This window comes from Peromyscus maniculatus, chromosome 10 (assembly GCF_049852395.1).
Source record: "Peromyscus maniculatus bairdii isolate BWxNUB_F1_BW_parent chromosome 10, HU_Pman_BW_mat_3.1, whole genome shotgun sequence".
NCBI lineage: Eukaryota > Metazoa > Chordata > Mammalia > Rodentia > Cricetidae > Peromyscus > Peromyscus maniculatus.
In genome coordinates, this window is record NC_134861.1 from 12472661 (window position 1) to 12489810 (window position 17150).

Sequence of the window (17150 nt, forward strand, 5' to 3'; positions counted from 1 at the left end):
AATGTGATACCTGACATTACAGGAAAGAGGGGACCAGTGGAGTTCAACCACTTACATCAGGAGAAAGGGAGGTCAGGGGAAAACGTGGCCCTCGTCTCTCCTGCACGTGCCCTTGTGTGGGGTCTGGGAAATGATGGACATGCTCCTTGTTTATGTCCAGGAAGGGCCCCTAGGGCAGCTGCTTAGAGCCCAGACCGACCTCGCCTGCACCACCCATCTAGTGAAAAGATAAGATTTCTCAGCGGAGGCAGAACACCAGGAGACATTTGATGCCTGCCTTATTCAAGTCACCAATAATCTCTCTTGCATCACTCACTTTTGTTAGAATTGGCTAATAGACCACATGCCTCTGCTGAAGGTCGGCAGATATAAGCAGTGACCCTGCACGCTGACTTCCTGAAGCCAGCAGGGAGCAGCCAGCATGGGGCACGCTGGACGCCAGTTCCAAGCCCTGTTCTGGAAGAACTGGCTTTGCAGACTGCGGCACCCAGTAAGTGTCCTGGCTTTCCGGAGGGTTTTGGGAGGGAGGACTGGGTAGAGATCAGGGTCTGATCTGGCCTACCCTGCTTCTTGGAAGGTGCCAGCATCCACGAGGGACCCAGAAGGCAGTTATTTTCCAACAGAACCTATCCTATAGGCTAACATTGCTGAACTCTCACGGACATTTTATTGTTGAATAGAATCTGTCAGAAAAAAAGGATAGTTTAGAAATAAAGTGACAAGTGGAGCTTGAAAGAATTGGCATTTGGGACTTTTGTTACAAAAACTGAGTTGCAAATCCTCTGACTTAAGAAACAAGGCATCAGAAATGTTTAATGCATAAACATAATATTATAGTTGCTGATGCTGAGTCTAAACCGGAGGTCTAAGAACATAAATGGGCTCCACACCCATACAGCCCTCAGTGTTAATCTATGATGTCCTGTCTTAGTCTTACTTCACATCTTTTTTTTTTTTTTTTTTTCAGAACTACATTCAGTTTACAGCAGCTAGGCTTTCCTGAGCAGAGTGGAGTTGAGCAAACCAAACTTGTACAGATATCTCAGCTTAAAAAAAAACCTCTCAGAAATATGGTTATGATGAACAGTCTTTTATCCCTGCTGCTTCTGAGTAAGCCTCAGCACTAGAAATGTCCATTTCAGCAGTGGACCTGCCAGTCATGACACCTGAATTTCATATGGCTGACTCCTTCAGCCGAGTATCCTCCCCTTCTTCTCAAAATAAAGCAAATGTTTAAAGGAGAGTTTCTCTGTCCTGAGACATAAGTATCAGAAGAATCGAGTTGAGAATTTGATTGCACAAAAGGTTTGACATCAGAGATAAGCAAGTGAGACACATGCTTTCTGATGAACTGTGAATGTGTTATTCTCTGCCAGTGAGGTTTTCCTTTGATGAACAGTGGATTTCATTAACATGTAAGTTGTGGGATCTACACCTGTCTTCCCACAAAACAGTGTTCCAGAGGAAACTGGCTTCCCATGAACACATTGTTCTTTTCCTTTTGTGTATGTGAATTCATTAACTTCAATAGCCCAGTGATGGAGTGATGGGTGGTACCCAGACTCCCTCGCTCCTGAGTGGTGGAGTGTGCTGCTTTCTGAGTGGGCTCTGACATTTACTAGTTGACTCATACAGGTATCTTAGTTGATTTCCTCCTGGGGAGGTGGCCAGAATGGTTAGTGTACTTAATGTGTTCACCACAGAGCTCCTCAGATGAGTGGGGGAGATTCTTAGCACAGCACAGTATGAAAGAAACTGATGCTTTGGTCATCTAGGACATGAGCCATGGGCTCTGTGAGGAAGAGAGGGGAAAAGAGTGCTAGGCTTCCAGCTTGCATGACCAGAAATGGGTCAGAGGGGAACCTCAGAGGCAGTAGGATGGTAATGTGTTCACATCTCTTAGTCAAATTACAGTGGAAATATTGAGGGCAGGCCCCTCTGGGTGAATGTCTTTAAACTGACCTAGTTTTCCTAGCTTCCTCTCCTCCAAGGATGATTTGTAAATTCTGTTTTTTATATTATGGAAATAGAGTGTTGTCACAGATAGGGACAACCAATCTGAGTGAAAAAAAAAACAGTCTCAAATAAACGTTTATTCAATGAATAAGAACTTGGCATTATTTGTATGAGAAAAGAAGCTTGTCTGTTTTACATGTACTTAAAAACCCCTTCATTTGCTTATTTGATGATTGTAAATCCTTTACTTAAATTTGAAGGCTTTTTTCTCTTTTTCTTTTTGTTTGTTTGTTTTCAGTTTTGGTCTTTCTACGTAGCACTGGTCACAATGTAGACCAGGCCAGCCTAGAACTCAGAGATCCACTTGCCTCTGCCTCTCAAGTGCTGAGATTAATGGTGTGTGCCACCACACCTAGCTACTTAACTTTTAAATTATGTGTCTATTTGTGGATATGTACATATGACTGTAGGTCTGAAGAGAGTATCAGTTGCTTGGAGTTGATATTATAGGCAATTGTGAGCCAACCTTTCTGGGTGCTGGCAACTGACTTTGGGTGTCTGGAAGAGTTAATGACTGAGCCATCTATCCAGCCCCTATTGTTCCTTTGAAGATCATTTTGTTATAGATATTTCAGAGAAAAATTAAAACAAGATAATGGATAGATAATACTCATCCTTATAGATGGTTAAGATTCTGTTTTGGATAATTGTTTATGAGAAGTCTAGTTTTATATTTACATGAGCACCACTAATTTTATTACTCGAGTTTTTATTTTATTTATTGCATGAGCATTATTATAAGAATATGGAAATAAATTTAAACCACATGAAATTCCATTTAGATGATTCATGTGTTTGCTTTCTTGGCATTTATAATTCACATATTTTGATTGTTAATATCATAGACTTCCCCCTTTTTACTAACCATTGAAGCCTAACATTTTACAAGTTGATGTATGGTCTTCTTATCCAGTGGCTTTATTGCATAATATTTCCTCATCAGAATCACATAACTATTTGACCATGTCCTTGGTGCATGAAGGCATATTTTTGCATATGTTTCTGTTCATGTGGTATGTGAGTGTGTGTGTGTGTGTGTGTGTGTATGTGTGTATTAGAGACTGACATCAGTGTCTTTAATATTCTGCACCTTTGTTTTTGACACAGGGTCTCATACCTGGAGCTCACTGATTCTGGATGACTAGTTGGCCATTGAGCTCCAGGGATGCTCCTGTCCCTACATCCCTGTGTTAGAATTCCAGGTGTAAGCCACCATGCCAGGCTTTTCTCCTTTTGATATATGGATGCTGGGGAGGTAGAGATTCAGGTTTTGATGTTGTCACAGAAAGTACTTTACTAACTGAACCATTTGTTCAGTCTCAGGTACATCCTCTTGGAAGCGTTTTGTTTTTGTTTTAGTGTTAGTTTTTACTTAGTTTCCTGGAGTTGGTTTCCTGGACCTGGGCAGATTGATAGAAGTGGTTGCTCTCCTCAGGAGTGTCCATGGACATGGATAGACTCTGACCAAGCTCATCAACACTATTATAATCAGGATCTATGAGCTAGGATTTTATGCATGAATTTATATATTTGTCTTTGACTTATCCTAACTACACAGCAACCAAATTCATTACTTAAGACTTTAAAAATGAAATAAGAATACTCTTAGCCATGCATGATGGGTAATCGTGATTGTCAACTTGATAGGATTTAGAATTTCTGTGGAAACACATTTCTGGACATATCTGTGAGAGGTTATCTAGATTAAGATAACTAAAGTGGGAAATCTCATCGTAAATGGGTGGCTCCATGGACTAGGGTCTTGGATTGAATAAGAAGGAGAAAGTGAGAAATGGATATAAACATCCACCACTTTCTACTTCCTGGCTATGGTTACAATGTGATCAGCTGCCTCCTGACTCGACTCTACCTTCCCTGCCACTGTGGATTATTTCTCCAAAACTGTAAGCCAAAATGAATGCTTTCTTAAATTGCTTTCCTCAGGGATTTTGTCACGGCGATGAGATAGCAAATATTCACCAATGCTGCTTTTTGGTAGTGTCATAATTCTATCTTTTTAAAATTTATTTTTAAATCTCCTCTGCTTTAATGTGGTCGAGTGTGGTTGAGCCCGACCTGTTTACTATGGACACCATTGCCCAACCTGACCCTTGACCTTTCTTGGGGTCACTGCTGTCAGATCCCATGCATCCTGATTCCTGTTCTCTGGTGACTGCTAACCTCTCTCCTGTTGCCCCCATTGGAGGGGATCCTGGTCATTCATCAGGTAATGAAAGCTAACCCAGCTGTTTGAGTTTGGACAGCCTTGCTGAAGACTTTGGCTAGTAGTGTGGGATTAAAGTGTCATGTGGTGTACATGGATAGCATGTTGGATCTTGAATGTTCTGTAAAATCTCATGAGGAAGAGGCTTGGTCTGTAGGATGATGCTATGGGGAGTTATGGCAACTTTAAGTGCTGAACCCTAAAGAGAGGTTATCAAATCATGGCAGGCATGTAGCTGAAGGCATTATGGAACCCAGGTCTTTCCTTCTCTTTCTTTGCTCCCTGGCTTATGGTGGTTTTTCTCCACTACAAATTCCTTCCATGATGCATAGCGTCACCATAGGCCTGAAACAATGGGGCCAACTAATCATAGACCAGAACTCTATGACTGTGGGTCAAGTTAACTTTTCTTTTTATAATATGAAGAGTTTGTTACTTTGTTATAGTAACAGAAAGCTGACTAATACAGGTATTGTGGTTCTAAAAACCTGTAGTTAATTCTCAACTACAGACAGCCAAGGACAAAACTGTATTGGAAATGTTCTTCTGCTCTGTACTCTTCAATACAGAACCCAGTGACATCTACTCTGGACTCCAGACCCTTCTCACACATAATTCTCAGTGTTGTTGGTTCAAAAAGCCATAGTGATACCACAAATAATTTCTGTCAGATACAGACAAGAGTTATGGTTTCTTTTCCATGTTCCTCTTTTTTTTATTAAGAGATTTTATATTCATTTTACATACCAACAACAGATTCCCCTGTCCTCCCTCATCCCACCCCCATAGCCCTCCCCACAACCCACCCTCCATTCCCACCTCTTCCAAGGCAAGGTCTCCCACAGGGAGTCAGCAGAGCCTGGTACACTCAGTTGAGGCAGGTCCAAGGCCCTCCTCCCTGCACCAAGGCTGAGCAAAGTGTCCCACCATAGGCACTAGGCTCCAAAAAACTGGCTCATGCACTAGGGATGGGTCCCATTCCTACTACCTGGGGTCGCCTAAACAGTTCAAGCTAAACGACTGTCTTGCTTATCCAGAGGGCCTAGTCCAGTACCATTAGGGCTCCTCCACTATTGGTCCACAGTTCATATGTCTCCACTAGTTTGGCTAGTTGTCTCTCTCCTTTTTCCAGTCATGGTCTCGACGATATCTCTTGCTCATAGAATCCTTCCTCTCTCTCATCAATTGGACTCCTGGAGCTCCACCTGGGACCCACCATGTTCCTCTTTCAGGCATGGCTTGGAAGAAGTCCACAATACTCTCAGAGTACCAGTATAACAGCTTTTATGCTCAACACATATTCAAGTTCAAATCCACTACCATTAGAAAGCTCCCAAGTAGCCCAGCCCAAACAGGCTGAATTTCAGCCTGTATCCACTTCAGGCTCTAACACTTAAAACAACCTTAAAAAAGACTATTTCTCTTTAATATGGAAGGAAACAGGCTTTCAGATTTCATTGACTTAAACCTCTGGCATTTTATCTGTGGTTTTGTTTTATAAAAAGAATCTCACACTTATTTGAGATTTTCATCCATCTCTGAATTCCAATGCTCAAACCTGACTTGGTTTGAAGCATAATGTTCTTTTGAAAAAAAAAAACAAAAAACAAAACTTGCTGAGCTCAGTTTCTGCATTTTTTCTAAAACTGGAAACAATCATAGATATAAAGCCCATCTTTCTTTTGGGCATTATCTTAGGGCTGACTCTATTCTTGTTACTATTTCTGTGGAGTTAGAAGTTAAAATTCAATTGTTTCCTGCTAAATATATTTGACTTAAAGTTTTGTTAGCAGAAACCAGGAGGTCATTGGTCAAGTGTCTGAACTCTTAGTTCGGTTGGTTTAAAAACAAACAAACAAACAAACAAACAAACAAAAAATGTGATCTGAAGGACTGTCCTGACAAGATGCTAGAGTTGTGTATCTTTTAATACCTCAGAATACCTTTTTATTAAAAAAAAAACTCAAAAGTTCAAATGTTCAAACGTTATATTAGCTGACATTGGGTACACTTCAAGTGAACTGACCTATAAGTGGCTTAAATGAATAGCAGCATTTAAGGGTTACTGCTGCAGTCTCAGTATTGAAACCAATATTCTCTGAATTAGGAGTCTTGCTTCTCCCTGATGCTTGGTAAGATCTTCCCGATCAAGAGAGATATTTTAGAAGTGAGCCTGTCGTTGCCCTGCAGGCTAGTTAGGCAAAATCTGTGCTTACTCATGGGACATATATGAGTCTGCTTAGGCCACTATAACAAAATACTATACACAAGGTGCTGTAAAGAGAAACGTGTTGTTTCGCAGTTGGAGGCTGGAAGCCCAAGGCTCAGCTATGGGCAGACTAGCTTCTCTGAGGAGTGGTGTTTCCATGGCCCTTTCTGTGTCTCTTTTCATCATCATCCCTGTGTGTCTCTGTGTGTCTAGAGTTTTCTCTCATAAGGACAGGACATGCCATGTGGAATCAGAGCTCATTCTATTCCAGTATGACTATGTTTTTAACAAACTGTGTGTCCAATGGTCCCGTTACCGAGTAAAATCAGACTGTGAAGTGCTGGGGGCTAAGGACTTCACCCTAGGAGCAGCAGGGAACTAGTACAGAGCCAATGATAGCCGGGCTGAGGCTTGGGCTCCACCTTTGTTAGTACAACTGTTGCCTCAGGAGATAAAGCCAAACCTTGGGTGGTTAAGGACTTTTAATAACTCAACTGTAATCCTCAGGTAACACCATTCCACACCGAGAAATGCTCTACTTAACTCATTTGGGTCAAAGGAAAGATACTTGCTTTGTAGAGCTCAACTTCTCTCCAGGAACGGTGGCATGGTGAGTCCAAGGCCAGCCTGTGTTGCATGAGGAGAAGCTGTCTCAAAATTCAAACAAAAACAAAGAACATTGCTTCCTTAAGAATCTGCTTAAATCTCCAGTCATCATAAAGAGAACTACAACACCCCTCCCCTCCCAAGTTTCAGGGTTCCCCCATGGGTCTGGGGTGACAGAGAAGTCCCAAGGCTCTGATTCTTGCTAACTTCTGACAATGTGGAACAGTTTAAAGGTAACCAACCACGACTCAGTGACTTCTCAAATACCTGTGTTGTATTTGAATGGACAGATGGGGCAAACTCTGCTGAATTTTCTGCAAACTGTATGCCCCGAGGACTCACATGGTAGCTGTTCTCAACCTTTCATCGAAAGTCCCAGGTATCAGTTAGCTTTGTCCGGTTCTCAGAATCCTCTCAAGGAAAGGCTTGAGCCATGTGACCTGGCTACATGGCCAGTGGTCTGACCCTGCTTGGATCCCTCTGATGGTTTTTGTCCAGCACTGTCTAGGAGTTGGTGTAGATGCTGATTAGATGATTTTTGCTTGGGTCACAATAGCAAAAGTGTCAATGGCCAGGCCTACTCTCTGGGACATACTTGTAGTTACCAGAACGCACAAGTTCTCCAGGCTCAACACACTTTTGTGGCTCAGTCTGTCAGTCAGTCTGTCAGTCAGTCAGTCAGTCAGTCAGTCAGTCAGTCAGTCAGTCATCAGAAGCGCCTGAAAGGCACTGCTAATTGGTTACCTGCTGACAGCCCTCAGATCTTTCTGCTTTGCCTCCCAGCAGCCTGCTGCCCTAGAAGAGCTCCAGATGCAGGCGTTGCTGAGTAAGACTGGGGTGAGAGATGAGGAGTCCCAGGAGCAGTTCATTTGCCTGTGCATTATTCTCCTGGTTCCCAGCAGCCATGGAGAAGTTGTTCACTTTCCATAATTAAGCCCCATAGGCAGCATTTTAGCCAGCTACACTCATATCTGGATGCCTTGCAACACTGTGACCCTCTGACTGAATTCTCTTTACACATCTGGGGAATAATCTGGTGTCTGTGGGATAGATAAGATAACCACTAAAAAGTGCTGGGGGGGGGGTTCTGGTGTGGCCTGAGGCTGTTGGCTGCTATGATACACCTGTTCTAGACTCTGGGAAGGAAACTCTTGGGTCATCGTGAGGCTACTACAGGTCATCTGGGTATGTCTCAGTGACCTGGGAAAGGCAATTCAGAAATCCAATTACCGAGGAGCAAACATGTTTTGTGGTTTTAGAGCTGAGAGCTGGCATGTCCTGAGCTTGTTTGCCTTTCTTCTATTCATAATGAAGGGATCACAGGGCTCTTTCAGTTCTGATTGACCTTAATTTGCTTCTAATCCTTTGATTTGGCTGTATTTTCCTCCCATCCCCTTGCTCAAAGCACAAGTAAACACAAAACTACTGGCTGAGGTGGGGCGGGGACTAAGGAGCAGACCAAACACTTTGAAGGGCAATGAGGAAATGTCTGCAGGAAGAAAGGGTCTCAGGCAGTTTGGGTCCCCTGTAGGTGTCCTTTGGGTCCTGTCCCATGGCCCGAGGGTAAGAGCCTTCAGCCTTCCAAAGGAATGGGAAATGTCTGGATTCATTACTTCCCCATTTGATTGATTACCAGGAGGAAAAAGAAATGAAAACAAACAGACCCTCCTCTCTATGATATTGTCGTTGAAGTTGTCCAGGACTGTGGAGAGAAAATGCTAAGATCACCAAGAGGCTAGGTTTCTTTTATGTAGGATGGCGGCTTCTGTAGAATGGAACAAAAGCCCCTTGAATGCATGGGATTTCTTTGCTGTAATTATGGACTTTGGCATAGACAGGCCCATTTCTGTTGTTGCGTTGAGAAGAGGTCTCACTCTGTAGCCCCGGCTGCCTTGAATTCCTGATTCTCCAGCCTCAACTCTCCCCATGCTTGGATCATAAGTGCGTTCTACATGCCCTGTAGGCCTGGAGTTTTTGTGGGGGTCTGGCACTGAGGCCTGTCCCAGGGCGTGTAGAAACACTGTCAGGTTTGAATGCCTCCCTAGCATGTGCTGTCCGTAGCCTAGGGTCTGGAGCTCTCTCGGGACAGGTGTACCTGTGTGCTCTGGTGCTCCTCCGTCAGGAGAGCAGCACTCCTGCGCAACATGGGGGAAGCGGCAGAAGGCACTGAGTACAGTCATCGAGTTAGGGAGTTGTGGCTGAACCCGGCTCAAAGGAGCTGAAGCACAAGGCCCGAGGACGGAGCCAGTGAGTGGCCAGTACTCACGCTGGATGAAAGCATCTCTCCCTCTGTGCTGGCAGCTGTTACCTGCTCTTTTGCCACACTGCCCAGAACCATACGGCATCCCTGTGCTGTGGGATGGTCTGTATGTCAAATTACTCTGATTGGTCAATAAATAAAACACTGATTGGCCAGTGGCCAGGCAGGAAGTAGGTGGGACAAGGAGAGAGGAGAGTTCTGGGAAGCAGAAGGCTGAGGCAGAGAGACACTGCCAGCCACCGCCATGACCAGCAGCATGTGAAGACGCCGGTAAGCCACCAGCCACGTGGCAAGGTATAGATTTATGGAAATGGATTAATTTAAGCTATAAGAACAGTTAGTAAGAAGCCTGCCATGGCCATGCAGTTTGTATGCAATATAAGTCTCTGTGTTTACTTGGTTGGGTCTGAGTGGCTGTGGGACTGGCGGGTGACAAAGATTTGTCAAGGCAGGAAAACTCTAGCTACATCCCTGTGTCTTATCTCTCCAAGCTGATCGTGAACTTTAGCTCTGGATATCCTTCCTCATAGCTTTACTTCCCATTTCATAGATTCAGGAAGCTGAGGCCAGGGAGGGGGCATGCCCATCGTTGGCACAGACCAGCGGAAGTAGCAGGGCCTGCTTTGAGAGACCTGGATCTCTCTGAAGCAGAACTCAGGCAGGCCCTTGCTGGCTCTTCCGGTGAACAGCACTGAATGCAATCTTATGGAGTTTATCTGATGATGACGATGACAACTGAAGTGAGTTAAGCAGGACAGAATGTCCCCAAGCAATGAGAGCCAGGAGACTCTTTCTTATGTACGCCAGGGTTAGAGTTGGTGGTCTCCACATGTGAGCTGTCAGGAGCTGCTACTAGTGTTACCAGAGCACAGCCTTGCTTGTGTCTCTGCCATAGCCTCGAACTCTGTCCTCAGTACACACTGGCACGCTCCATCAGAGGGAGAGCTGAGACACTAGTCTTATGAGTTCTGTTGTGAGGAATCATCCTTGTTTCCAAGGGCATCTTGATATCCTAGCATGTATATACACAGGTATGTATATGTCTATGCACACACATATATAATATACATGTTTTACATGTATTTCAAATATATATGTATGCCAAATATACGTTTTAAGATTTACTTTTACTATTTTAATTCCCTGTATGTACGTGTATCTGTGTGTGTATCTGTGCATGTGAGTGCAGTGCCCTCAGAAGCCAGGAGAGGGCATCAAATTCCTGAAACTGGAGTTACAGGAGATTGTGAACCACCAGACACAGGTGCTAGGAACCAAACTCAGGCCCTCTGTAAGAGCAGTAAGTGCTTTTAGCCAGTGAGCCACTTCTCCAGCCCTTTGATAGATGTTGTTACCTATATGTTTGGCACGCTTTAAGTAACTTTGCTTAACAGAAACGCAGCTGAACCAGAACGGAACTTGGATTAATTTTCTGGTCTGGTTTGCACTGTCTGCTGACCCACTTCTTTCCAGGAGGAACGCACAGGTCACGTGATATGGGTTGACACAGCCAGCGCTGATTTCTTGCTGCCCTGTGTGGTTTGTATTTGTAACTTATTCCATCTACAGTGGTGTAATATGGTTTATTTAGTTTTCCATTTTGAGGGTTTTTGTACAAGGTTGGATTTTTTGCTCCAGATCTACTTTCATTTATATGAAAAGTCTGCTAGCTTCCTTTCTGGCCTGGCAATTAAATATATGTGTTTCTCTGCTTTGTTGTCTGTTCTTTAGTTTTGTTATTCAGGTTTACTTTGTATATCATTATGCCATCTCCTTCCCTTTCTATGGACCTCCCATCTGCTAGTGTAATGCCTGCGCATGAGCCCCCACCCCCCCACAACAAGACCACCAAAGAGCCGATTTCTGATGTAAGAACAAAAGGTTTCCTTTATTCCGGCCTAGGCAGGGACCTCCCCGACACCACTTTGCAGTAGGTGAGAAGAGGGAAGGTCCCGAGCACTCACTTTAAGGGGTTTATATAGGAAAGGTTCACATGCAGAATGTTACATATCTCGGGGGCTAGGGATGAGGTAAGCATAAGGTTGCTAATTGCTAACAGGATTAAGAGTATCTATAGAGACATAAATTTTAATTCCCTATGTCCTGCTTTTGTTAACACATTCAGATTTATTGTTTTAGTCCTACACTCTCTTTCCAGTTCAACTTCTGGTCATTCGAGCCCATTACTCCTTATATCTTGTTTTGCCAAGTCTAGGATACACAGATTTATTGTCCCAGCCTTATATTTCCCACAGGTTCAATTTTTTGTCAGTTCAAAAAATGCTGGTCAGCAAATATGTTTGGAGGAATAAGGAGGAATAAATACTAATTTCTCCCTTTCATTCACTCGACTCAGCTACGGCAGAAAATGTGTGACCGCCTACACCTAGTAGCTCGCATACCCCAACTCTGGCTACAGTAATGGAGGGTTAAAAATGCTTCACTGAAAATGATTTGCCCTATCGATTTGCTAATGACCCAACCTCAGTTTCATTTTTTGCAACTAGAACAATATTGAAATACTTTTGAGAACATTCTAGAACTTGTTCTCTTGTTTCATAATGAGTGTGAGCTCTTGGTCAGAGTAAACCCAGTTATGATCTGGAGGCAGATGGCTTCCTTGTCTCTACAACATTCTCACCATAAAGCCTCTCCATCCGGGGTGTACATTATTGCATTTTTTCTGTCCTTTTTGAGATATGAGGGAAGAAATTGTTTCTTGTTCGCTTCTTTAATGCTGGAGGCTATAGCTCAATGTTGGACAAAGTTCGATGCTAAGTCAATGTTTAATAAATGAATGTCAGAAGACAGATGATTGCTTTTTGATAGAATGCAGGAGGGAGAAAGACATGTCAACTTCCTTTTTTCTCAGTGTTCAACCATCAAGTTTTGCAAGAGTTTTTCTTGGGGAAGTGGTTTTGGGCTTGAGTGGGATTTGCCTCTGAGCTCTTGGGATGTCCCAGCTCCTTGCTGGGCAGTAACATTTCCTGCAACTTAAGGTGGCATTTGGTACTGACTTTCTCATCAATTGCATGCACTGTGTGAGTGCTGGGTTGGCTTTTCTGAAGCAACAAAGGCCGAGAACACTTCTGGAAAAGTCCCTATTTCTGAGAGGTTGGCGTCAGGAGGCCCCAAACAGACACAATAGAACTTCGTGTGTACTGCAAAGTCTTTGTTTTCCAAGTCCAGGGTAACAAACTAATTAAGTGCTTTGCTTCAACTTCCTTGATAGTCTAAACTTAGGATGTTTCCCCTCCCTTCAGTCAATGAGATCTGGGGATAAGCTTCTCCCCCAAAGGGGCCCTTTTCTTTCTTAATTCATTGGTCATTTTATTATTATTATTTTTTTATACCAAAGCATTTTATCCTTTGTGTTTTTCCACTGTAACCCAAACCACATACTGCAGGAGCCACCTGGAGGATTTAAAAATGGCTTTCGGCTCTGTCTGGAGGGTGGTTTGTGCAAGTGAGGTGGAAGTTGACTTATGCACTCTGTAGGCATTAGCTTTGTACCGGTTACATCATGCATCAGTTCAAGGACACCAGGTAAAATAGTTACCTCACGGTTTCCAAGGTGTTAGCCCACACAGTGAAGCCCATCCCACTGGTCACCCTGAGGAACCTGTACTGCTTGGAAATGCCCCAGGATCATGGGAGGAAGCCAAAGATGGGCTTAGTTTTCATCTCAAAATGCCCCAAAGAACCCGACCCGGGTTCCTTTCTTTTCACAGGTGCAGGTGTAATATATATCCAAAATACCCAGGGACTCAGAGATGCTTCTGATTTCTGATATTTTCCAGGTTTTAAGAAACTTTCCTGTATCTATAATGAGATCCTTGGGGGGAAAGAACTTAACATCCCATCTAAACATAAAATTTATTCATCTTTCATGGACTTTTTTTTTTTTTTTTTAACACACAGCCTGAAGGGAATTTCATACTATAATATTATAGTTTTATACATGAAACAAAATTTCACGGTGTGCATTTTTCACTGATGGCATCATGTCATTGCCATGAATTTTCCAGATTGAGGGACATTTGTCCATTCACCTCATCCTCTATGAAGCAGGGGCTCCATGCATGTTGTTCACTATTTCACTATTTCCCCAGCTCCTACAATGGTGCCTGACATGATCCATGCTCTCTAATGAACAAGCAAGTCTATTATTTATTTTCAGTAGATTTCCTAAGGAATACAGGTGGCGGGGGGGGGCAGTGAAGAGGTGGGGGAAGAGAGGGTCAGAGGAGGGACTGGGAGGAGAGGAGGGAGGGGAAAATTGCAGCTGGGATGTAAAATAAATAAATAAAAGCAAAACTGAAAAAAACCCAAACAAAACAAAAAATCTATTTCTTCAGTTCCTAGATACAATACATTTTATTAAAGGAAAAAAGGAGGAAAACTGATGGCATTGTAATAGGGCTTCTTCTTTTTTTTTTTTTATAGTTTAAGGAATTTGTGTCTTAACACCAATATGATATCCGTGTTTCCTTCCACATGTTCTTTTTTTATTTTATTAAAATATTTATTTTATTTTATAATACTATTCAGTTCTACATAACAGCCACAGATTCCCTTGTTCTCCCCCTTCCTGCCCCCCTCCCCTTCCCCCCAGCCCACCCCTCATTCCCACCTCCTCCAGGACTGAGATCGACCTTTTTGACTCAGTCCAGGCAGGCCCAGTCCCCTCCTCCCAGATTGAGCCAAGCGTCCCTGCATAACTCCCAGGTTTCAAACAGCCAACTCATGCAATGAGCCCAGGACCTGGTACCACTGCCTAGATGCCTCCCAAATAGATCAAGCCAATCAACTGTCTCACCTATTCAGAGGGCCTGATCCAGTTGGGGGCCCCTCAGCCTTTGGTTTTTTCTTTCTTTCTTTTTTTTTTTTTTAAACATTTTTTCCCCCATTTAGTTCCATATCCTACATGACAGGCAGGGGCCTCCTCCCTACCTGTCTCCCAATCTAACTCTCAGGAAAACAACTCATAGAGCACAGTTGTTGAATAGCAAGTTCTCCCATTGATTGGGCAGCTCTTTTTTTTTTTTTTTTTTTTTTTTTTTTCTCCAATTTAATATGTCAGATCTGTACAGCTCTGTTCCTGGGCAATGTATTTCCTTCACAGGGCAGTTTGCCTGTTGCTAAGTGAAGAGTACATTGTTTTAATTACTATTACTTTATACAAGCTTTGGCATGTTAGAAGATGAATTCTTTTGACCTGTTGATATAAATGATCTTGAATATTTTTGGTTTTTGTTCTACTAAATACATCTGAGTAAAAGCTCATTAAGTATGCCAACAGGCAAACCCAAACCAACATACTTGTTGGGGTCCATTCAACAGCTTGATGGCTGTTCTTTTGTGAGGGGCTGTGGTTTACATTGAACCCAGAGGTCAGAAATGATATCTTCACAACAATGACACTTTTATGAATTAACAATGCTCATCTGTTCCTTATTTAATAGTGAGTATCTTTTAATAAAATTAAATATCATATAAAATTACACATATTTTTATGTTTTCACATTTTTTTCCTTCTTAGCTGTTCTACATTTTTGGCAGATGATTAAATATAATATAAAAATGTATTTTCTTATTGACTCTTGCTGGTAGTATACATAGTTATTGCAAGACACGTTACTGGAATGTTCGATGAAGATAAATTGGGATATTTTCATCCCCTGTTTTTGTCAGGTGTTCTGTATTAGACTATGAGGTATACACACGTATTCTTAGTCCTTATTATACATTGCTGAAATTTTTCATATTGAAGTTTTTTTTTTTTGGTAGTGTTCTTCTGAGTATCTTGTCTTATTTGTGTGTTTTTAACGAATTCATTTACTATTTACCTGGTATGTACGTCTCATCTCCTCATTCTTCATCATATTGCCTCTTTATAGTCTAACTTCATACATCCTAAATAGTACCTGTCAATGTCGTTTGAAAGACTGAAGTCCTTGTCTTTCAAATAGTTTAATCCCAGCGTTGTTTGGAACCCGAACACATGATTTGAAAGCTGCTTTAGTGTGTTGGGCCATGGGAAACCTGGTTTCTGTTTATCTTACAATTCTCTTTTCATGTGTTCTTGAGAAGTGATTTCTCTGTGACACTGTTCTAAATCGAGTAAGCTTCTCTCTCACAGCAGTCTGAAGAGACGTGGCTGCGTGTCCGCTTCTTGTTATCAGTGAGTGAGTTGTTGATGTCTGGCTACCCTGTTGATGAGTGTCTTCCTTGAACTCTTCTTGAGATCTTCTGAGAGTTTGGGTCTGTGTGGGTGTGCACATGTGTGTGTTGGGGTGCATATGTATGTGGTGTGTGTGTGTGTGTATGTATGTATGTTGTGTATGCATGTGCATACATGTTCCTTAGTTAGGGATTCTGTTGCTCTGATAAAACACCATGACCAAAAGCAACTTGAGGGGAAAAAGGTTTGTTTCACTTTACACTTCCAGGTAACATCACTGAGGGAAGTCAGGGAAGTAACTCAAGGCAGGAACTTGAAGGCAGGAACTGAAGCAGAAACCATGGAGGGGTGCTACTTTCTGGCTTGCTCCTCGTGGCTTTCCCTGTCTTCTTCCTTAAACAACCTAGGACCGTATGCCCAGTGTGGCACTGTCCACAGTGGGATGAACTCTTTCACAACAACCATTAATCAAGAAAATGTTTGACAGACTTGCCTATTATAGGCCAATGTGTGGAAGCTTTTTCTCAGTTGAGAATTCCTCTTCCCAAGTGGCTGTAGCTTGTGTCAAGTTGATTAAAAAAAAAAAAAAAAACCCAACCAGGAACATATGTGTATGTGATGTATATATGTGTACATGTGTGTATGTGTTAGTGTATATTCACATATGTGTGTGGTATATACAGAAGTCTCCCCACACACTGTCTCAGAGGATTCCTATATTCTTTATAGTATTGTATTGATATTATCTGTAGATTTACATCTTTCATCTGCTTGGAAAAATCTTCAGGCATAACTTCAAAAGGATCACATTTTCTGTTTTTCCTATTGAGGGAACTTTGCATCTCTTTGGAACTGGTACCTCACCAGCAATGCACAGCTGTTCCTAATCAGCAGCACTGAAAGCAGAAATGATATTACTGGATTTTAAGTTCCTAGCCATTTTCATGTTGGCTGGATTTCACTGTCAAGCTTTTACCCCTCCCTTGTTCATCGTCTCTATATTATCTGTGTTCTCTAATCACTGAGAACACACACACACACACACACACACACACACACACACACACACACACACACACACACACACACACAACCGAGAGCATGTGTGTGTTTGTTTTTGTTCCAGGACAACTTTAGCTAGGTATTGTACATATTTTTATATAACATATATGATTTTTTAAAAATCACACTTACTTTCTCTCTGAGCATTATAGATACTGGGCCAGTGAGATTGTTCAGTGAGTTAAGACACTTGTTTCCATTCCCAATAATCTGAGTTTGAGCCCCAGAACCCACATGTTGAAGGAGAGCACAGACTCCTGCATGCTCTCCTCTGACCTCCACATGCACACCTTGGCATGAGTACACCTCCAGGAAGCAAGCAAGCAAGCCTTTCCAAAAGATCATTGTTTTCCATAAATACACTGACATTTACACAGAATGTTTTGAGGGCATGTTCAAGGTTGGCTTGTGCCCAACTGTTCAAGCTGCTCTTTAATCATCCAAAACTTAAAGTTTTCTTCTTTTATGTCTTCCCTTATCTTTGATCAATAGCCTGAAGTTCACGATCCCCAGTTCAAGAGTGATTAATTTTCTGAAATGCAGTAAAAAATGATGCTTTTAATCTTTAGATGAAGTCTTCCATAGCTTT

General features: G+C 42.4%; 1 protein-coding gene across 1 annotated transcript in view; it reads left to right on the forward strand.

Annotated features, from left to right (window-relative positions):
- Nucleotides 1-209: 209 nt before the first annotated feature.
- Nucleotides 210-17150, forward strand: part of Abca13 (ATP binding cassette subfamily A member 13) — a 432541-nt gene continuing 415600 nt past the window's right edge. Inside the window, exon 1 of the mRNA XM_076545963.1 lies at nt 210-490. Coding sequence (XP_076402078.1) covers nt 422-490 — 69 coding nt within the window. The 5' untranslated portion in view covers nt 210-421. The remainder of the gene's footprint in view (nt 491-17150) is intronic.